The 16,225-nt window shown below is 43.0% G+C and overlaps 1 protein-coding gene across 1 annotated transcript; it reads left to right on the top strand.

The window, feature by feature from the left end:
- Positions 1-2,715: 2,715 nt before the first annotated feature.
- On the top strand, positions 2,716-14,476 carry KIAA0408 (KIAA0408 ortholog). Its single transcript, XM_041745122.1, has 5 exons — positions 2,716-2,856; positions 6,822-7,184; positions 7,274-7,353; positions 9,184-10,333; positions 13,605-14,476. The coding sequence occupies exons 1-5, from the start codon at positions 2,722-2,724 to the stop codon at positions 13,776-13,778; spliced, it is 1,902 nt and encodes a 633-aa protein (XP_041601056.1). The 5' UTR covers positions 2,716-2,721; the 3' UTR covers positions 13,779-14,476.
- Positions 14,477-16,225: the final 1,749 nt, after the last annotated feature.

Here is a 16,225-nt window from a genome sequence, read left to right as displayed (position 1 = left end):
CTTGACTATCTTCATTTTGTTAGGTCTTCATCGATGTACTTATCTTAGGCAACTGGCTCTGGCTCTGGCAGGTGCGTGTGTGGTGCCTGGTTGCCAGCTCACGGGTGTGGACGGGAGCAAAAGGTTGGGAGGATGACAGGGAAGGTGAGAAATGAGATTAGAAAACGAGCATGGCTGAGTGGATAAGATGAGACCTGCGGACTTCTCAAATCTGAGATTACTTCTTTTCTTGACTAAGTCAGTCCAGTTGGAGTGCTGAGTGTCAAAGTCGTGGGTAAGAACACCCAGAGGGTCTGTAGCAGATTATGTAAGAGACGAATAACTGTGTAGATCCCAGTGTTTTCAGCCTGCTTTTGAAGGTGGAGCCCTGCAGATGGCACTAACATTTTTCCATCCTTATTAATCTCTGATAATTCACTGATAGATTCATTGATAGATCGCGACTCCAAAAATGTGTTTGGAGCAGTTTATCACTTGGATATGTGTGTTCAGAACAATCTGATAAAAATAAGATTAGTCTTCAATGTGTGTCTTATATTTGGGACACGAAACGTCCAGCCATCCTCTGCTGCTACATGCTTGTGTGGGCGTCATCCGCAGCAGCAGCACCCACCCAGTCAGGAACTATTGACTCTGGGGGCGCTGGGCTCCTAATGAGCATTAGCTCATTCACCTGGTGAATTAATCCATTTCGATCATGGCCTAGAAAACCCAAGAGCTAGACTTCTAGTACCCATGATTATCTTAGATGATGATTCAAACATTTCAAATATTCTTTTCCACTCATTAAAAAATAGTGGTCTGTCTTTCTTTTTTTTTTCCTTTTTTAATTTTTTGAAGTAGGCTTTATGCCTAAGGTGGAGCTTGAACTCACGACCCCGAGATCAAGAGTCACACACTCCACTGACCTAGCTAGCCAGATGCCCCATATGACCTTAATAAAAATTATTTTTGAGGACAGCTGGGTGGCTCAGTTGGTTAAGCATCTGCCTTTGGCTCAGGTCGTGATCCCGGGGTCCTGGGATCAAGTCCCGCATCGGGCTCCCTGCTCAGTTGGGAGCCAGCTTCTCCCTCTCCTTCTGCCCCTTCCTCTACTTGTGCGCTCTCTCTCTTTCTCTCTCTCTCTCTCTCTCTGTCAAATGGATGAATAAAATCTTTTAAAAATATATTTTTAGTAGAAGCCAGATCGAGATTTTTTAAAGGAAAAAAACGAGGGAAAATGTTTAAGTTTCTCAAACTATTTTGCATACCGTATGTCATTTAAACTTTGTAACTATCCTATAAGTAGCCTTCATTTTAATGTAAAGAAAGTAAATCTCAGAAATTTTAGGTTTATGACAGAGTTACCAGTCTCGTATTTTAAATTGCATCTTCAGGGGCGTCTGTATGGCTTGGTCGGTCAAGCATCAGGCTCTGGATTTTGGCTCAGGTCACCATCTCAGGGTCGTGAGATTGAGCCCCATGTTGGGCTCTGTGCTGGGTATGGAGCCTGCTTAAGATTCTCTCTCTCTCTCTCTCTCTGCCCCCCTCCTCACACTCACTGCACATGGGCCCTCTAGATAAATAAATAAATATTAAATAAATAAACTGCATCTTCAGACCCTAAATACACATATGCTAAATGCTAGAAATCTAATTATTTCCATCCTTGCTTAATGTAATCAAGGGTATCCTTGCAAACTGAACAAACCGTCTTCAGTGCTCTGTATTCAGTAGCCTCAGCAGCATATTCTGATATATGGTCCATGAGAAGAAAAAGAGAGAATGGGTGAATTTTAGCATGTGGCTCCCAGGATGGCTTTACTGCTTTTATATTTTACTTGATGAACTAAAATGATGAAACTATTTTTATGAGTTTGGTTTTTTGCTGATACATCAGTCCCAGACTGACCCCCAGCTCAGGGGTCTGACTAATACAGTAATCACACCTGGCTTGGGCTTGAAACTCTGACCATAAAATGGAGACTGCCATTTATGGCAGCACTGCTTCAGGACCTTAAGTCGCAGAAACATATAATCTCATTGCATCAAAACAGGAGTAATCCTGTTGCAGCAGAATCCACCACGGTTGTGCAGATCCAACCATACAGTTGAATTTCATACTTCCACCCTTAGATAGTCACCCTTAGATAGTCCATCTTTAGAGGAGGTAGTTGGTTAAAGGAATGATCAGTTATGTCTCACATATGCATTCAGCTATGATATTGCTGTCTGATTTCAGAAAGGGCAAAAAACCCATTTGAGCAAGGGGGAAAAAACCCCTTTGGGCCATACTTACTTTTTGACTATGTTAGTTCTTCTGTTTGTTTGTTTAAATTAATTAAGTAGACTCCAAGCCCAACACGGAGCCCAATGCACGGCTTGAACCCATGACCCTGAGATCAAGACCCGAGCAGAGATCCCAAGTCAGTGGCTTAATGGACTGAGCCACCCAGGTGTCCCAACTGTGTTCGTTCCTCGTAAGCAGACTCTTCATCATCTCCTCTCTACTCTTAAGTACGGTTTTCCCGTCATTTGTGTATGTCGATGGCTCTTAACAAAATGATAGCATGCTTCCAAAAAGCAAATGGATTTGGAACTCTTTCTTGTTATGTTTATATTAGGCTTTATTTTAAAGGCAAGTGAGACCGCTTCAAATAAACCAACTCCAAGCTTCCAAGAAACAGTTAAGAAGGCAGAGACAAGCAGAAATACCCCTTCAGTAACACTCACACGGTTGCCATGGCCCTGCATAAGCAGTGGGAGAACACAGAGACCGACTGGCACAAGGAAAAGATGGAACTGCTGGACCAGTTTGACAACGAAAGGAAGGAATGGGAGAGTCAATGGAAAATCATGCAGAAGAAGATAGAGGAGGTACAGATTGATTTGTTTCGACTACATTGACACTTAAAGCTCAGAATGAAAATTCCGTTTGAAATTTTCTTGTATTGGAAACCATTTCTGTTTTCCTCGTTCTGCCTCAGGAAGGCATGTCTCAGTGACATTTGCTAGACCAAAAATAGCAGAACCTTATCCAGGGGTATTGAAGGGAGTAGGCTTATTTATTTATTTATTTATTTATTTATTTATTTTGATAGCCCGGTATGAAAATGAAGAACTTAAAATGTCCTTCTAAAATGTATCAGTTTATCATGTTTAGACTAAAGTGCCTTGGTATCAAAAGTGAGGAACGTATTTTTCATGAGCTTTCAAGCACGAGGCCCAAGAGGAAAATGTAAGAAAAACATAACCGGTGGGATGTATATTAGCAAAATTACAACTGGGCATTAAAATACAGATCTTTTCCTGAGATGATTTATGAATCATGTCTACTAAAGGAAATTACGTATTAGATCACTCGGTGCAATCAAAAGGAGTGTCATATATCAGAATGGTGGTGGACATGATATTTATTCTGGCAAAATGTGCCACATTTATTGGCGCATTTGTTAGGAAAGGGGTTATGAAAAACAACGTGCCAGGGCTCTGATACAAATAGTCATTTTGTCTCCATTAACCATCCCTCAGCCCTGGAATATTTCCTTGAAGTATTCACATTGATGTATCTTTGAGCTGGTTTCAACTGAAAATTATTTATATTTATCTTGCTTGCCTCCAGTGACATTCATGTTGGGACATGGTTTGTGCACATTGCCAAAGTGATTCTTTAAACAGACTCCTTGGCCTTTTTTCACAGACAATCAAAGCTGGTGCTTTATGTGTTTATAGTGCAAATATTTTTCTTATTAACAGCCGTGTAATCGGTTGTGAACAAAATGTCAATTGGCACACTGCAAGGAAAAATTTAAAAAGAGTAACTGTTAAACTGTTCCGTGTTACGGAGCTGAGGAGGCAGGCATGTAGCGTATGAGAATCCCCTGCTCGTACCTCTCTGGTTTGGAAATGTGTTTTGCTTACTCATGTAACTCCTTAACCTACAGACTAAGGAAGGATTAACAGGGAGATATCTATGTCAAGTCATAATCCAAAGCTCAGGGGTCATTGGTTCCCAAAGGTTTGGAAGGCCAGATAATTCTGGCATCTGAGCCAAAAAAATTAAAGGAGTCAGGATTAGTCTGACCAATTGTTTAAGCCATGTGGCTAAAATAATCTGCTGCTTAAATCCTGTGTTGTCAAATAGCTATGCTGACAACCCCGTAGATTCTATCTATGGTAAATATCCGCCTTTTCGATTTGCAGGCATTAAACATATCTTAAACATAGGATGGTAGTTTGTAGAAGTGCTCTTCCTTTCTGCATCGGGGAGGTAGAGGGCTGTAAGATTTTTTTCCTCATCTTGAATAGTAGCCACGGTGCTTTCTAGGTCTCTAGTAATACAGCTCCCTCCAGCCCTGGGAGTGTGTCTGGATAAAATGCTTCCCCAGAATACCCATAGATGATGCTCCGTAATTCCTGAACACTGGCCTCGTGCTCCTCTTATCATCTGAGTACATAGCTCTTTTCTCCTCACAGCTTTGTAGCCCATAAGAATGTACTTCTAACACGCCTGTCTAATAGGCTACAAACGAGGGTAGGAGAATTTGAAGAAAACAGGAGGAAAGTACCCTCCCATGTCTGTCCCAATGTCACAGAATCAAGACATTTTTTTTCCGACTGAAATTAAACACCAACACACAAAAAATTATAACATGCTGCAAGCAGAATAGACTGTATTTGTCTAATATATATCGCTAAGGCCTGTATATGGACTCAGACACAGATTAGTAAGCCGTGTACTAGGGAATTATAGATTCCCGCAGGTGCGCGTGTAACTTGACTCCAAGTGGTATCTTCCAGGGAGATCCAGTGTCAAGTGTTAAGATGCTAATGATCCTTCGCTCAGCCACCATCCACAATCATTGCATTTGCTATTGCGAAATGTAAAGATGTACGTACTTGGATTATTTGAAACCTGGAGTAATCTGGATAGAAACCCTAGAGTTCTTAGATTTCTGGCAATTTTTTTTTTTTTATCACATTGCAGTCTTTTCTGCTTGTCACCTTTGTTCAAATGATAACCACTGACAAGTGCTAGGTATGAAGTAACACAGTTTCTTATACAAAATAAATCTGTTTTCCATCAATAGCATTATATTATTTGCTTATCCATACCTCACTTAAATCCCCCAGAGAATTTAAGATGGTATATAAAATTTTACATAAGGTGAAGTATTTCAAAATAAAACAACAACAACAAAGGTGAGATGAAGACAGGAGGAAGGATCTTATGAGAATTGCATGTAGCAAGTCTGTCTTTCCAGTAACGACCGTGAAAATCAGCAGATGCATAGTTCTCAATATTCAGAAGACAAAGGCAAACCTGTTTCCCAGGAATAGCACTTTTGTCCCCGATTTTGAAAATAAAGCAATTTTGTTTTCACCCATCACGCCTCAAAAAGAGGACAATGTCACCATAAGCACCCTTAGATTTAAGATGGACATTTGAGAGTTGCTCCTTAGAGAATCTCCCAAGGTCAGCCCAAACCAGAATGCTCACAATAGCTCAGGATAAGTAATTTTATGAGAGCCGAAACAATGGATCCATGGCTATAATTTGATGCAATCCTGCGATCATGCAACATTAGATGTGTAAGCATCTATGGGAATAAATATATACAGTATATTTATTTATATTTATAATCAGGCACCAACTATGTATAGTGCTTCTCACAGATTTGGGTAAATACTGAACAGCAATAAATCTGTTATCCTACTCTTTGAATAATAGATGTGGTGTAGATATAGGTTGTAGCTGGAGAACGTAGTTATTTGCTTTAATAGTTAGCCGACAGGCTCCTTTGAAATTTGCCACGCTTTCCCACAACTCAAGCCTAAAGAGAAAAGGCCACTGGCTTCCTCTAGGGGTGCGTTGTGTGAGCGCCAGCAGGTTAAACTAAACTCTCATCAAGAAATAATTTGAGATCCACTTTAACACAGATGATTGAAGCCTTAGAGTTCTGGTATCACATAGGACAGGGTCACGTTTGTTTTAATCAGGATGAGAAATCTTTTTTGAAAAACGGAAAAATCTTTTCCTAAAAAAAAAAAAGAAAAAATCTCAGCAATACCCGGCAATACGTCAGTAACACCAACATAACTTCCAAAGGAAACATCCTTTGATTGCACAACCTCCACTCAGGGAATGGAATGAACTGGTGTGCTGCATGATACTGTCAACTATTTACACACTTGAGCGTTGGCATGCCAGTGCAGTCGTAGACTTTTAAAACATGACTTTAATATTAGTTAAATTCTTACTTTTCTCTGAAAGCTGTTAGCATGACCAGCAATTGTTTCAGGACGTTCCAATTTTCCAACAGTGCTTCTGCATCATCACGACATGTTTTATATAGGTGCGGGCTTATCTTATTTCTGAATGAGTTTGATTCCTACACAGAGACATAGAAATTACCATCCAGGGGATCCCTGGGTGGCGCAGTGGTTTAGCGCCTGCCCTTTGGCCCAGGGTGCGATCCTGGAGACCCGGGATCGAATCCCACGTCAGTCTCCCGGTGCATGGAGCCTGCTTCTCCCTCTGCCTATGTCTCTGCCTCTCTTTCTCTCTCTGTGTGTGACTATCATAAATAAATAAAAATTAAAAAAAAAAAAGAAATTACCATCCATACTTTGACCTACTAGAAGTAGTCCTTATGGTTCATCAGCGTTTTTCTGGCCGATCAGATTTTAGAACGCTACTCAGAGGCATGAGCATCAATACCCCAGGGTAGTTAGTATATCATGATGTGGCAAAGAGAACTCAAAATAGCGTGTTTAGTATCAAAAATATTGACGAAGTACATTAAGGGGGAGAAAAAGCTTTCTCTTCATTTTCTTTGCAGCTTTGCCATGAAGTAAAGCTTCGGAGGAAAATCAACATGAATGAACGTGCTAAGATCCTCAGTCACGATCGTGAGAAAGTGATTCAAGATCAAGTGGTGGGATCTCCTCCAAACTACCCCAATTCAGGACGATGTGAATTTACATGGATGAATCACAGGGATGGTCTGGAAAGAGAAAATAAAACAGAGCACAGCTTACCCTGTGAAGGAAATCAAATGTGCAAGGAACAAAAAGCAACCAAAAAATCAAAAGTCGTGTTTACGGATCCTTTGGCCACAGATAACCAAAAAGAATATGAGGTCTGCCCTGGTCTGAGGACTTCCGGGGAAGAGAGCAGGAGCAGTTCTGGGGCCCTCAACTCAGTAAGTAAGATTGTGGTTGGCCTAGAACTGTTTCTAAAGAAATATTTACATTTCCAAGTGCTAACCCACTATTGCTTATATATATAAAGGCTCTTGAAGAACTTGCCAAAGTTAGTGAAGAATTATGCAGCTTTCAAGAGGAAATCCGAAAGCGGTCTAACCACAGAAGGTGGGCTGGTACATCTATGATTCTTTTATATCAGAAAGTCAAGAAAAATATTGTTTTCAGTGAACGAATCCAAACTGCCTCCACGTTACACTTTGTTAGTGAGAATTAACAATGAGTCATTAAAAATGTTATCTTAGACAAGAGATAAAGACTTTGAGTATTTCTCTGTTTACTAATTCTTAAACCAAATCTTCTCATTCTCTCCATGACTTGACTGTTAGGAATACTGTGCTCTGTTGGTGTTTGGTTAAGGTACACTGTCCAGTAGCTTCTTACGTACCTCCTTCTCACTGTGAGTGTTTGGCCAGTGGAAGAGTGCACAGCTGGGCTAATAAGTTAAATATATCTTAAGATTGGACAGTGTGGAGTTTTAATTAGAGATGGTCTACTAAAAAAAATAGAGATGGTCTACTGAAGTTTTTTATACCTAAAAGTCTCTTATTTCTCTGTATTTACTATGTATATATATAATGGAGGTGTACGTAATTGTCAGAACAACATACTGTAAATACGTAAATATGTAAATACACACATATACAATGAAATTTGAAAAACGCTGTTTCAGTTTAGAAGCACCTCTATAATTATAAAAGTAAGTTTTCACCAAAAATTTATTAAATTCGCCAAAAATTTATTAAAAAATAAATTGGAATTCTCTGCAAGGTAAGTAAAGGTGGATGGTTCTAGGATCAACATTTATCTCCTAGTGAGGAAGTGTGTTCCTCTTGGGAATAGCAGCAGTGTGTACCTTATTTGTCTTTGGCTCTTAGAAAGCTCAGAAAGAGTTTTTATAATGACTTACAATAGATAATTTTATTCAACCATATTGTGTGCATAATTTTGCCCTCTACCTACCCATTTTGCTTTTGCCTACCATTCTGTGTTATTATTTATCTGCATTTGATTGTACCCTGTCTCGTAACATTTTGCAAGTTGAAGACCTATAAAGAGGATTTATACGTATCCGGTATCCGTATGATCAATTAACTTTAACTTGGGAATTTATATTGCTACTTTATTTAGGGTTTTTTTTTTTTAAGCTTAGGAAAGACTCACCAATTTTCTTTTACAAATCGCACCTGGTATAATGTTCTTTCTCCTCGCTACTCCATAAACTTGAGGGGAAAAAAAATTGAAGATCTTTATTTAGCACGTAATTCAAATACGTTCCAATTTAACCTCCTGTCTCTTTCATCCTCCCCACTCTGCTTTGCGATCAGGCCCTACCAAAGGCCCTACTATTCCTCGCAGAGCCACACTATCTTTACTCTGGCTCACTTTGCCTCTATGCCCTTTACTTACCCGAAAAAATTCTTACTCTTGTCTCAAGCCCTAATGACACGTTCTGTTTGCTACCACATGTTTCAGTGAACTTTTATTTGGATTTCTGTTGCACTTCTTAGCTTAGGATGTCATTTCAAATTCAAGGGAAGGAAACGGAGCTCACATGACATAACGAATAGGAATTCGGTGGGTAGAGCAGAGGTAAGGAAATGGTAGGAGAGAAGCTGTGGAATTGGGAATGCCAGTAGCAGACACCCAGGAGACTGCGCCGGCCGGTCTGAGTGTAAGAGCCCATTTGGGAACGTCAGGGAAAGAGAGTTTGGGTCAGAGCAGGTGAGCTGTGAGTGCCACACTGAGAGGTAGGCTTTATCCTACAGTAAAAAAGGACTTGGAGGTTTTGACTTAGAGAAGTTACGTGAAAATGCTGTTGGAGGAAGTTGGGAGTCCTGTTCTTATAGCAGAAGTTCATTGCTTAAGTGTGGTTTCTTTTGAGAACTCGTCCTAAATAAAACGATCGCTAATATGCCGTGTTTTATAATTGTTTAGGATGAAGTCAGATTCTTTCCTGCAGGAAATGCCACGTGTAACGAACATGCCTCGGGGAGACCACATGATCAGCGATGGCCAGGGCATTCTTCCAATCAACTCGGAAAAGCAAACGCAGGAACACGGAAACAATCTAAGCTGCCCCAATGTGCCCCCAAGCGGGGCTAGGAAAAAGGGTGACCTGGGTACGACTGATCTGCAGAGAAATGAAGCTCCGCCGCTTCCTCCTCCGAGAAGCACATCCCGAAACTTTCCCAGCTCCTGTGCGGAACGAGCTCCTGGGAGTCTGAAGGGAGGATTAGGCCGCAGCAGCCAGGTGGCCCCGGAGGGTCACGGTGGAAGGGGCCCTGGTCCTGACATCCTTCCGAGGCCCCGGGCGGCCCCTGGGCTGGGTGCAAATGAAGGGCAGGCCCTGAAAGGTGGCATCGTGTTTCCTTCTCTGGCGCCCAAAGCCAAGATAGAGGACAAGCCTGCATGTGAGGACCGTGTTGGGCTGGGCGGCTGGCGTGGTGGCCGTGGGGTCGCCGCACAGAATGGTCCCTCTGCATCCTGCTGTCCCGAGAGCTGGGAGGCGCTGGCCCCAGGTGGCCCGGCCGCCTCTCGCCCCGACGACCTTGGCTCCGCGGCCACCGAGGGCAGTGGCCCGCTTCGGGGTCTCCGCTGTGGCTTCAGGACCACCAGGAATGAGAAGCTGGCTGCCAAGACCGATGAATTTAACCGAATCGTGTTTAGAACGGATCGGAACTGCCGGGCGGCGCAGCCCCCGCCGAGCCACCGGCCACCCCCCGGGGGGCCCGGACCCACCGCCCCGGGGGCCGCGGGGAGTGACGAGGCGTCCGGGGGTCGGCCCGCCGGTGCCCAGGGGCCCGTGCCCGGGGCGCAGGTGCCCGACCGCCCCGGCCCCCGCCCCGGCCCCGGCCCCGGCCCCGGCCCCCGCCGCCCGCTGCTCCCGCGCGCCTGGGGACCCCGCAGCCTGGCCGGCCGCCCGCGCTCCGCCGACCCCCGCTCCAACTACGGCGTAGTGGAAAGGCTGCTCCGAGGCCACGGGGCTGCCGCTCCGGACGCCTCGCCGGGTCCCCAGGGCCTCCGGGAGGAGACGGAGGGAGACGGAGGCCACCCCACGGGATGGTCGGCCGCCGGCGGCGCTGAGGTCAGGGGCGGGCCCACGGTAGGGCGGGGGACGGGGTGCGGGGAGGGGGAGCCCGGTGGGGGGAGATGCCTGGGTCGGGGTGCGGGGGGAGGGGGGGATGCCTGGGGCGGGAATGCCCGGGGGGAAGAGGGATGCCGGGGGGGGGGGGGGGGCGGGGGGGGGGAGGATGCCAGGTTCAGGGATGCCCAGGGAGGGAATGCCCGGGGAGGGGGAGGGGGATGCCCGGGGGGAGGATGCTCAGGCGGGGATGCCTGGGGGGACGGGGATGCCTGGCGCAGGTGATGCCCGGGGTGCGGATGCGGACGGGGGGTGGGGGCGGGGGTGCGGGGCAGGCATGCGGGGCGGGGGCGGGATGTAGATGCCCGGGGTCAGGATACCTCAGACCGACGGGGAGGCGGGGGGCGGGGCGCGAGGATCCCTGGGGGGGATGCCCGTGGGGGCGGTGCCGGGTGCGGGGATGCGGCGGGGGCGGAGGGGGGGGATTGCCTGGGGCGGGGATGCCCAGGGTGGGAATGCCCGGGGGAGGGGGGGGGCCCGGGGGGGGGGGAGGCTGCCCGGGCAGGGATGCCTGGGGGGCTGGGGGGGGCGGGGATGCCGGGGGCGGTGGGGATGCGGACGGGGTGGGGGGTGCCGGTTGCGGGGATGCCCAGGGGGAGAATACCTGGGGGGGCGGGGATGCCTGGGGCGGGGGAAGCCCGGTGCGGGGATCGACGGGGATCCCTGGCGGGGGGGTGTGCCTGGGACAGGGATGCCCGGGGTGGGGGGGAATGCCTGGGGTGGGGATTCCCCGGGCGGGGCTGCCTTGGGTGCAGCAGGTGCTCAGGCCCAGGCCAGCCCCGCGGGCCGCCGGCCAGGGGGAGAGGAGCACCTGCCCAAAGCCCTCGGAGCTGCCGGCCGCCGCCCAGGGGCCAGCCCAGCGCCCTCCAGACGTTCTTAACTTCTCGACCCTTTATTTGTGATTAAGTATAGGCCTTAGGACTCTAACACCCCATCAATTCTTAAAATCACCATCAAATTCTTAAAGTTTTCTTTTAAGACTGGGAATAGGACATGATAACTTTTTTAAGGATTCTGAAATGGGACGGTGTAAATAAATGGACTCAGGAACTTCCAGGTCAGATGTCTGTTGTAAGTTTCTCTCTGGAAGAAAACGTTCCAAACAAACAAAAAACCATTCCAAATGAGCGTTATTGGTCTATAGCATCCTATTCTTTTGGTGCTTATATTTTTATTTTTATTTTTTTTTTAAGATTTTATTTATTTATCCATGAGAGACACAGAGAGAGAGGCAGAGACACAGGCAGAGGGAGAAGCAGGCCCCATGCAGGGAGCCGGACGTGGGACTCGATCCCGGGTCTCCAGGGTCAGGCCCTGGGCTGCAGGCAGCGCTAAACCCCTGAACCACCCTGGCTGCCCTGTTTTTTAAAGAGTGTTGGAAACCTTAAAAATAACTTCTTGCACTTTTCAGTTGTTGGCTACGATTGGTTCAGTCATTCCTGGCATCTGATTCGTGTTCTTTCTCGTGGGGATTAGTCACACATATGTGACTGTAGGTCTAACACATCATAAAATAATGCCTCATAAAGTTCTCTTATTTGTGGAGCAGAAAGGCAGCACATGGGAATAAAATGATATTATAGCTTAAAATTTTTTAAGGCCATTCTTACTTGTGTGAATTCTTAGCCTGAAAATTGCCCTCCCCAAAAGTAAGTATTCATTTTTTTGTTGTTCTTTTTTTGGTCTGGTCTGTTTGCAAAAGAATACAATCTTCATTAGTTATAGGAGAAAAAGATGTCAAAGAGATTGATGTTTGCAATAAAGAACCACCCAATGATCCCTTTTAATGCATAATTTACAAAACGTTGCATGGTGATATATTATCATAATTAACTAATACGTCGAAAAATCCTACTGTTGCAAAATGCAGTGTGTATGCAGCATAGTTTTAAGCTGTGCGGGTTGCCTCCTTCTGATGTAAAAAAAATATCGTGGCTTTCAAACCGCATAAAAACACCAGTTTTTATCCATTTCACTAGAAACTTTGCCTTTTTGCACAGGGTACAAATAATTACCCTGGTTTTGTATTTTTCTGTTTTTTAGTTGAGTCCATGAATACTTAGGAGGCCCTATAGCTTCAGATGGCAAGTGGAAACATGTATAAAATAACCAGCTAAATATTCATGAGCTACATTTTTGCTTTGTTTGGAGGTTTAGGAGGGGTCTTCTATTATAGATTCTTAAGAATGGTTCTTTATCCTCTCCCCCACCATGCTCTGGGAGCAAACCTAAAAAAAATTAGATTCCAAAGAGAGAAAAAGAAATTGCAGGTTATTGTCATAGAGATAGAGGCCACCCTCACTACCCATCTCAGATGAAAGAGCACAGGCTTTGTAAAGAAGGGCAATAATAATAGTTGTATAAAACGTGTCATGGAAACTTTTTAAATTTTTTTTTATTGCAAGAGTCTAAGAATATTTTTTTCCCAGTAAAATAGAAAGAAAGAAAGAAAAGAAAGAAGAAATGAAAGAAAAGTAAGTGACAGGAAGGAAAAGGTTTTAAGTCATCTGATGATGCCCAATATAGATAATAATTTTCTATTTGCAATTACAATGAAGTTATATTTTTATTTTATTTTTTCAGATATCATTTTATTTTATATATATTTTACAGTTGTTTTTATTGAAGTTATATTTTTAAATATTTCAATGATAATTTTGAAACTTTTGAGAAATAGTAGTTCTTGATGGGGAAAAAAGATAGCATCAGATCAATCATTTGGTGATCTGCGTGCCCTTTGCTCATGACCTCTGAAAGTGCCAATAGCTTGACATAAAGGAGCATGGTTTTGCCCATAAATTGTTATGTTTTTGTTTTTTAATAACGCTAAAACATCCTAATATCCTGCTAAGAAACATCTATAGTTCCATCGCTAGTTATCTAACATAAACTTTGAATCCTGAACTTATAGTTAGTTGTAACAAGAGATCAGTTGTAAAAAAAAAAAAAAAAAAAAAAAGGAAAAAAGATCAGTTGTATTAAAATTTGGTAGTGTGAAAAGATCTACAAGATTATCAAGTGCCATATTCCTTATTAGAGTGAGTTGCTTTTGATTCAAGGCCACAAACATTAGACAATTACCTTCTTCAGTTATCCATGCTTTTATTTGCTTGTAAATATGCTAACACGTTAACCCTGTAGTTGCGATCCATAATACGTGAAGCCCATCATTGGTGCTTGTATAGTGAGACAGGTGTCTTCCTTTGTCTCTTAGGAATCCGTGGCAGTGAAATCTTCACATGGAAAAGGATTTTCCCGACCTGCTAGACCAGCAAATCGCCGTCTCCCATCCAGATGGGCCTCCAGATCTCCATCAGCACCCCCTGCCTTGCGGAGAACTGCCCCCAGCTATACCATCTCTCTACGATCATCAGCATCGATGGTCTGAGTCTCTGGCCTGGATTGCTAGAGGACGAAAGTCCTAATCGCCAAACAGAGCATTCCGAGTGTTTACAGCCAATCCTGTCTCTTCTCTGTCTTTCGAGATCACTGGGACAATTTAAATCTTAACTTCCCATCAGTCTTCAGTGTTTTTAATCTATGGAATAATTACCTTCCCATATTTTGAGTTCTTAGATCAGAATTTTTTAATGCCATCCTCATTAATTTGCCAATATGATTTAAGTTGAAACTGTACTATAATGTATATTCTAACTTTCTTGCAAGTGGCAGAAAGCAAGGTTATGTGCATGGCCAAGTGTTTGTAGATGCATGTGTTGAAATAGGAAGTATCCTAGTATGTATTTAGATAAGAAAAACGTTATGTGCTAGTGTTGACTTTGAAATTATAACATGTATACCTATGTATCTTTCTGTTTATTTAAAATTTTTGAAAATATACAGTACTATTTATATTTTGTATACCTTTTAATAGGTATCCACTTAAGGCATTTGAGGTACATATATTAACTAACCACTTTCTTGGCCCCAACTACATTGAAAAATAAGAATTATACACGTTAATAACATTTGGTAGATTTCTAAATACAACTCATAAATAGTTTCTTAACTGCTGTAAGGATGGACTAATACCATTGGTCTCCTTGTTTACTCTCTTAAATAAATAAAATTGTCACAGGTTTAATAGATCAGGCTTCTAAAGCAAACGTGAAATGTTCACAAAATTTTTTGTATATCATTCGGTAGTCTGTTATGGCTTTAACTGTGTATTTGATCCCCAGAGCCATATCACTTGACTGCCTTAGAAGCAACAGGACTTAAAAATCAACTTATTTTGTCAACTTCAGTAACAGATAACCCTTCCGGAGGATATGAAAAGAAATTCAGCTATGTTGAATTCTACTTTTTGTTCAATTATATAGCTTTTAGTTATTTGAAGTCGTATTTAGAGGTAAGTCATTTGCTTTTTCTTTTAACTTTCCCCTAAAATTAGTAGGTAAAAGATTCACTTTTTTATTAAACGAGGAAGATTAGGAATGTATTTCATTGAGAGCCGAATTATATTTCCTCTAGTGTGCTACATAAAAAAAAAAAAAAAAAAGCCTTAAACTAAACGTTGGCATCCATGAGTAGCATGAGGAACAGAAATGTGTATTTTGGCCACAATTCGCATACAGTAAACACTTAAGATCTATGTTGAGAACTGAAGGAAGTATGAATGTTGAAGTGCTTGGAATTCCATGCGGAAGATCTTAGAAGCAGTTTTGCTCTCCACCATCTCTCTGTAAAACCAACTTTGTTATTAGATATAAATTCTATTTGAGCTTTTCTTTTATTGCTGGAAAGGTTAAAGTATTGTAACCTATATATTCAAAGACCTTCTTATGATACATCCTAACAATTAAGAGAAGTTATTCCATTATACATCATGACTTGAGGTAAAGTAAATAATTTCCAAATCCCAGACTGCCTTAAAAGGCTCAAGACTGTTGCCTGGTGATGGACATATTCGTACTTTCCAATAAGGAGAGTTTGTAGGAATTGAGATTAATTAAACTTCTAGAATATGAGGTTGGAGCGAGCAGATGATAAGAAGGGGCTATAGATGCACTCTCTTTTGAAATAGTTTGAGAAGAATGAGTATAAACTCTTCTTTACATGTTTGGTAGAATTTCCCTGTGAAGTCATCTGATCCTGGACTTCTGTTTGTTGGGAGTTTTCTGGTTACTGATTCAATTTCTTTGCTGGTAATTGGTCTGTTCAAATTTCCCATTTCTTCCTGTTTCAGGCTTGGTAGGTTATATATTTCTTGGAATTTATCCCTTTCTTCTACGTTGTCCAATTTGTTGACATCTAGTTTTTCATAATATTCTCGTGTAATTGTTTCTATTTCTATGGTGTTTAGATCCACTCTTTTCATTCTTGTTTCTTTCAGGAATATTCTTGTCCATAGGAAACCTATCAGAGAAAAGTAACCTAGACACCAAGAGATGGCACTTACGTGCTTTACATCTAGAAGGGACGAGGGGGGACCCAGGGAAGTGGTAGGCTGTGGCATGCAGTGATGGGCCCACTGGGAGGTGCTGCTATGTTATATTAGAACGACTGCCCAAGAATTGGGCAACAGAGACCTGCTCCCCTCCATCACTGTATTGCAGGTAGTCTGCTGTGGCTCTGTGGTTCCTACCTTTAACTACAAGTCAAAATATTGAGAATCTCTTTTTAAAAAATTAGATTGCTGACCTCATTCCATAATTACTAAAGCAGAATTTCCAGGAGTGCAAAGGGGGATCTGGAGCCTTTAATTAAATAGTAACAACAGCAACAACAAAAAGAAAGCAAAATATTTGATGGTTAGAGATATTTGGAAGCAGTGAAATCAATAGATGCCCAAATAGATGGGTACCACTGGGTAGTCATGTTAGTTCCCTGGGA

This window comes from Vulpes lagopus, chromosome 2 (assembly GCF_018345385.1).
Source record: "Vulpes lagopus strain Blue_001 chromosome 2, ASM1834538v1, whole genome shotgun sequence".
Classification (NCBI taxonomy): domain Eukaryota; kingdom Metazoa; phylum Chordata; class Mammalia; order Carnivora; family Canidae; genus Vulpes; species Vulpes lagopus.
The sequence above is the reverse complement of the archived record's forward strand: the minus strand, read 5'-3'. Positions and strand labels throughout refer to the sequence as shown.

Coding starts and splice junctions, on each gene's coding strand:
- KIAA0408 (XM_041745122.1), top strand. CDS start 2,722: ATGGCCCTGCATAAGCAGTGGGAGAACACAGAGACCGACTGGCACAAG. Junction 2,857..6,821: donor TGCAGAAGAAGATAGAGGAG/GTACAGATTGAT, acceptor TTTTCTTTGCAG/CTTTGCCATGAAGTAAAGCT. Junction 7,185..7,273: donor GTTCTGGGGCCCTCAACTCA/GTAAGTAAGATT, acceptor ATATATATAAAG/GCTCTTGAAGAACTTGCCAA.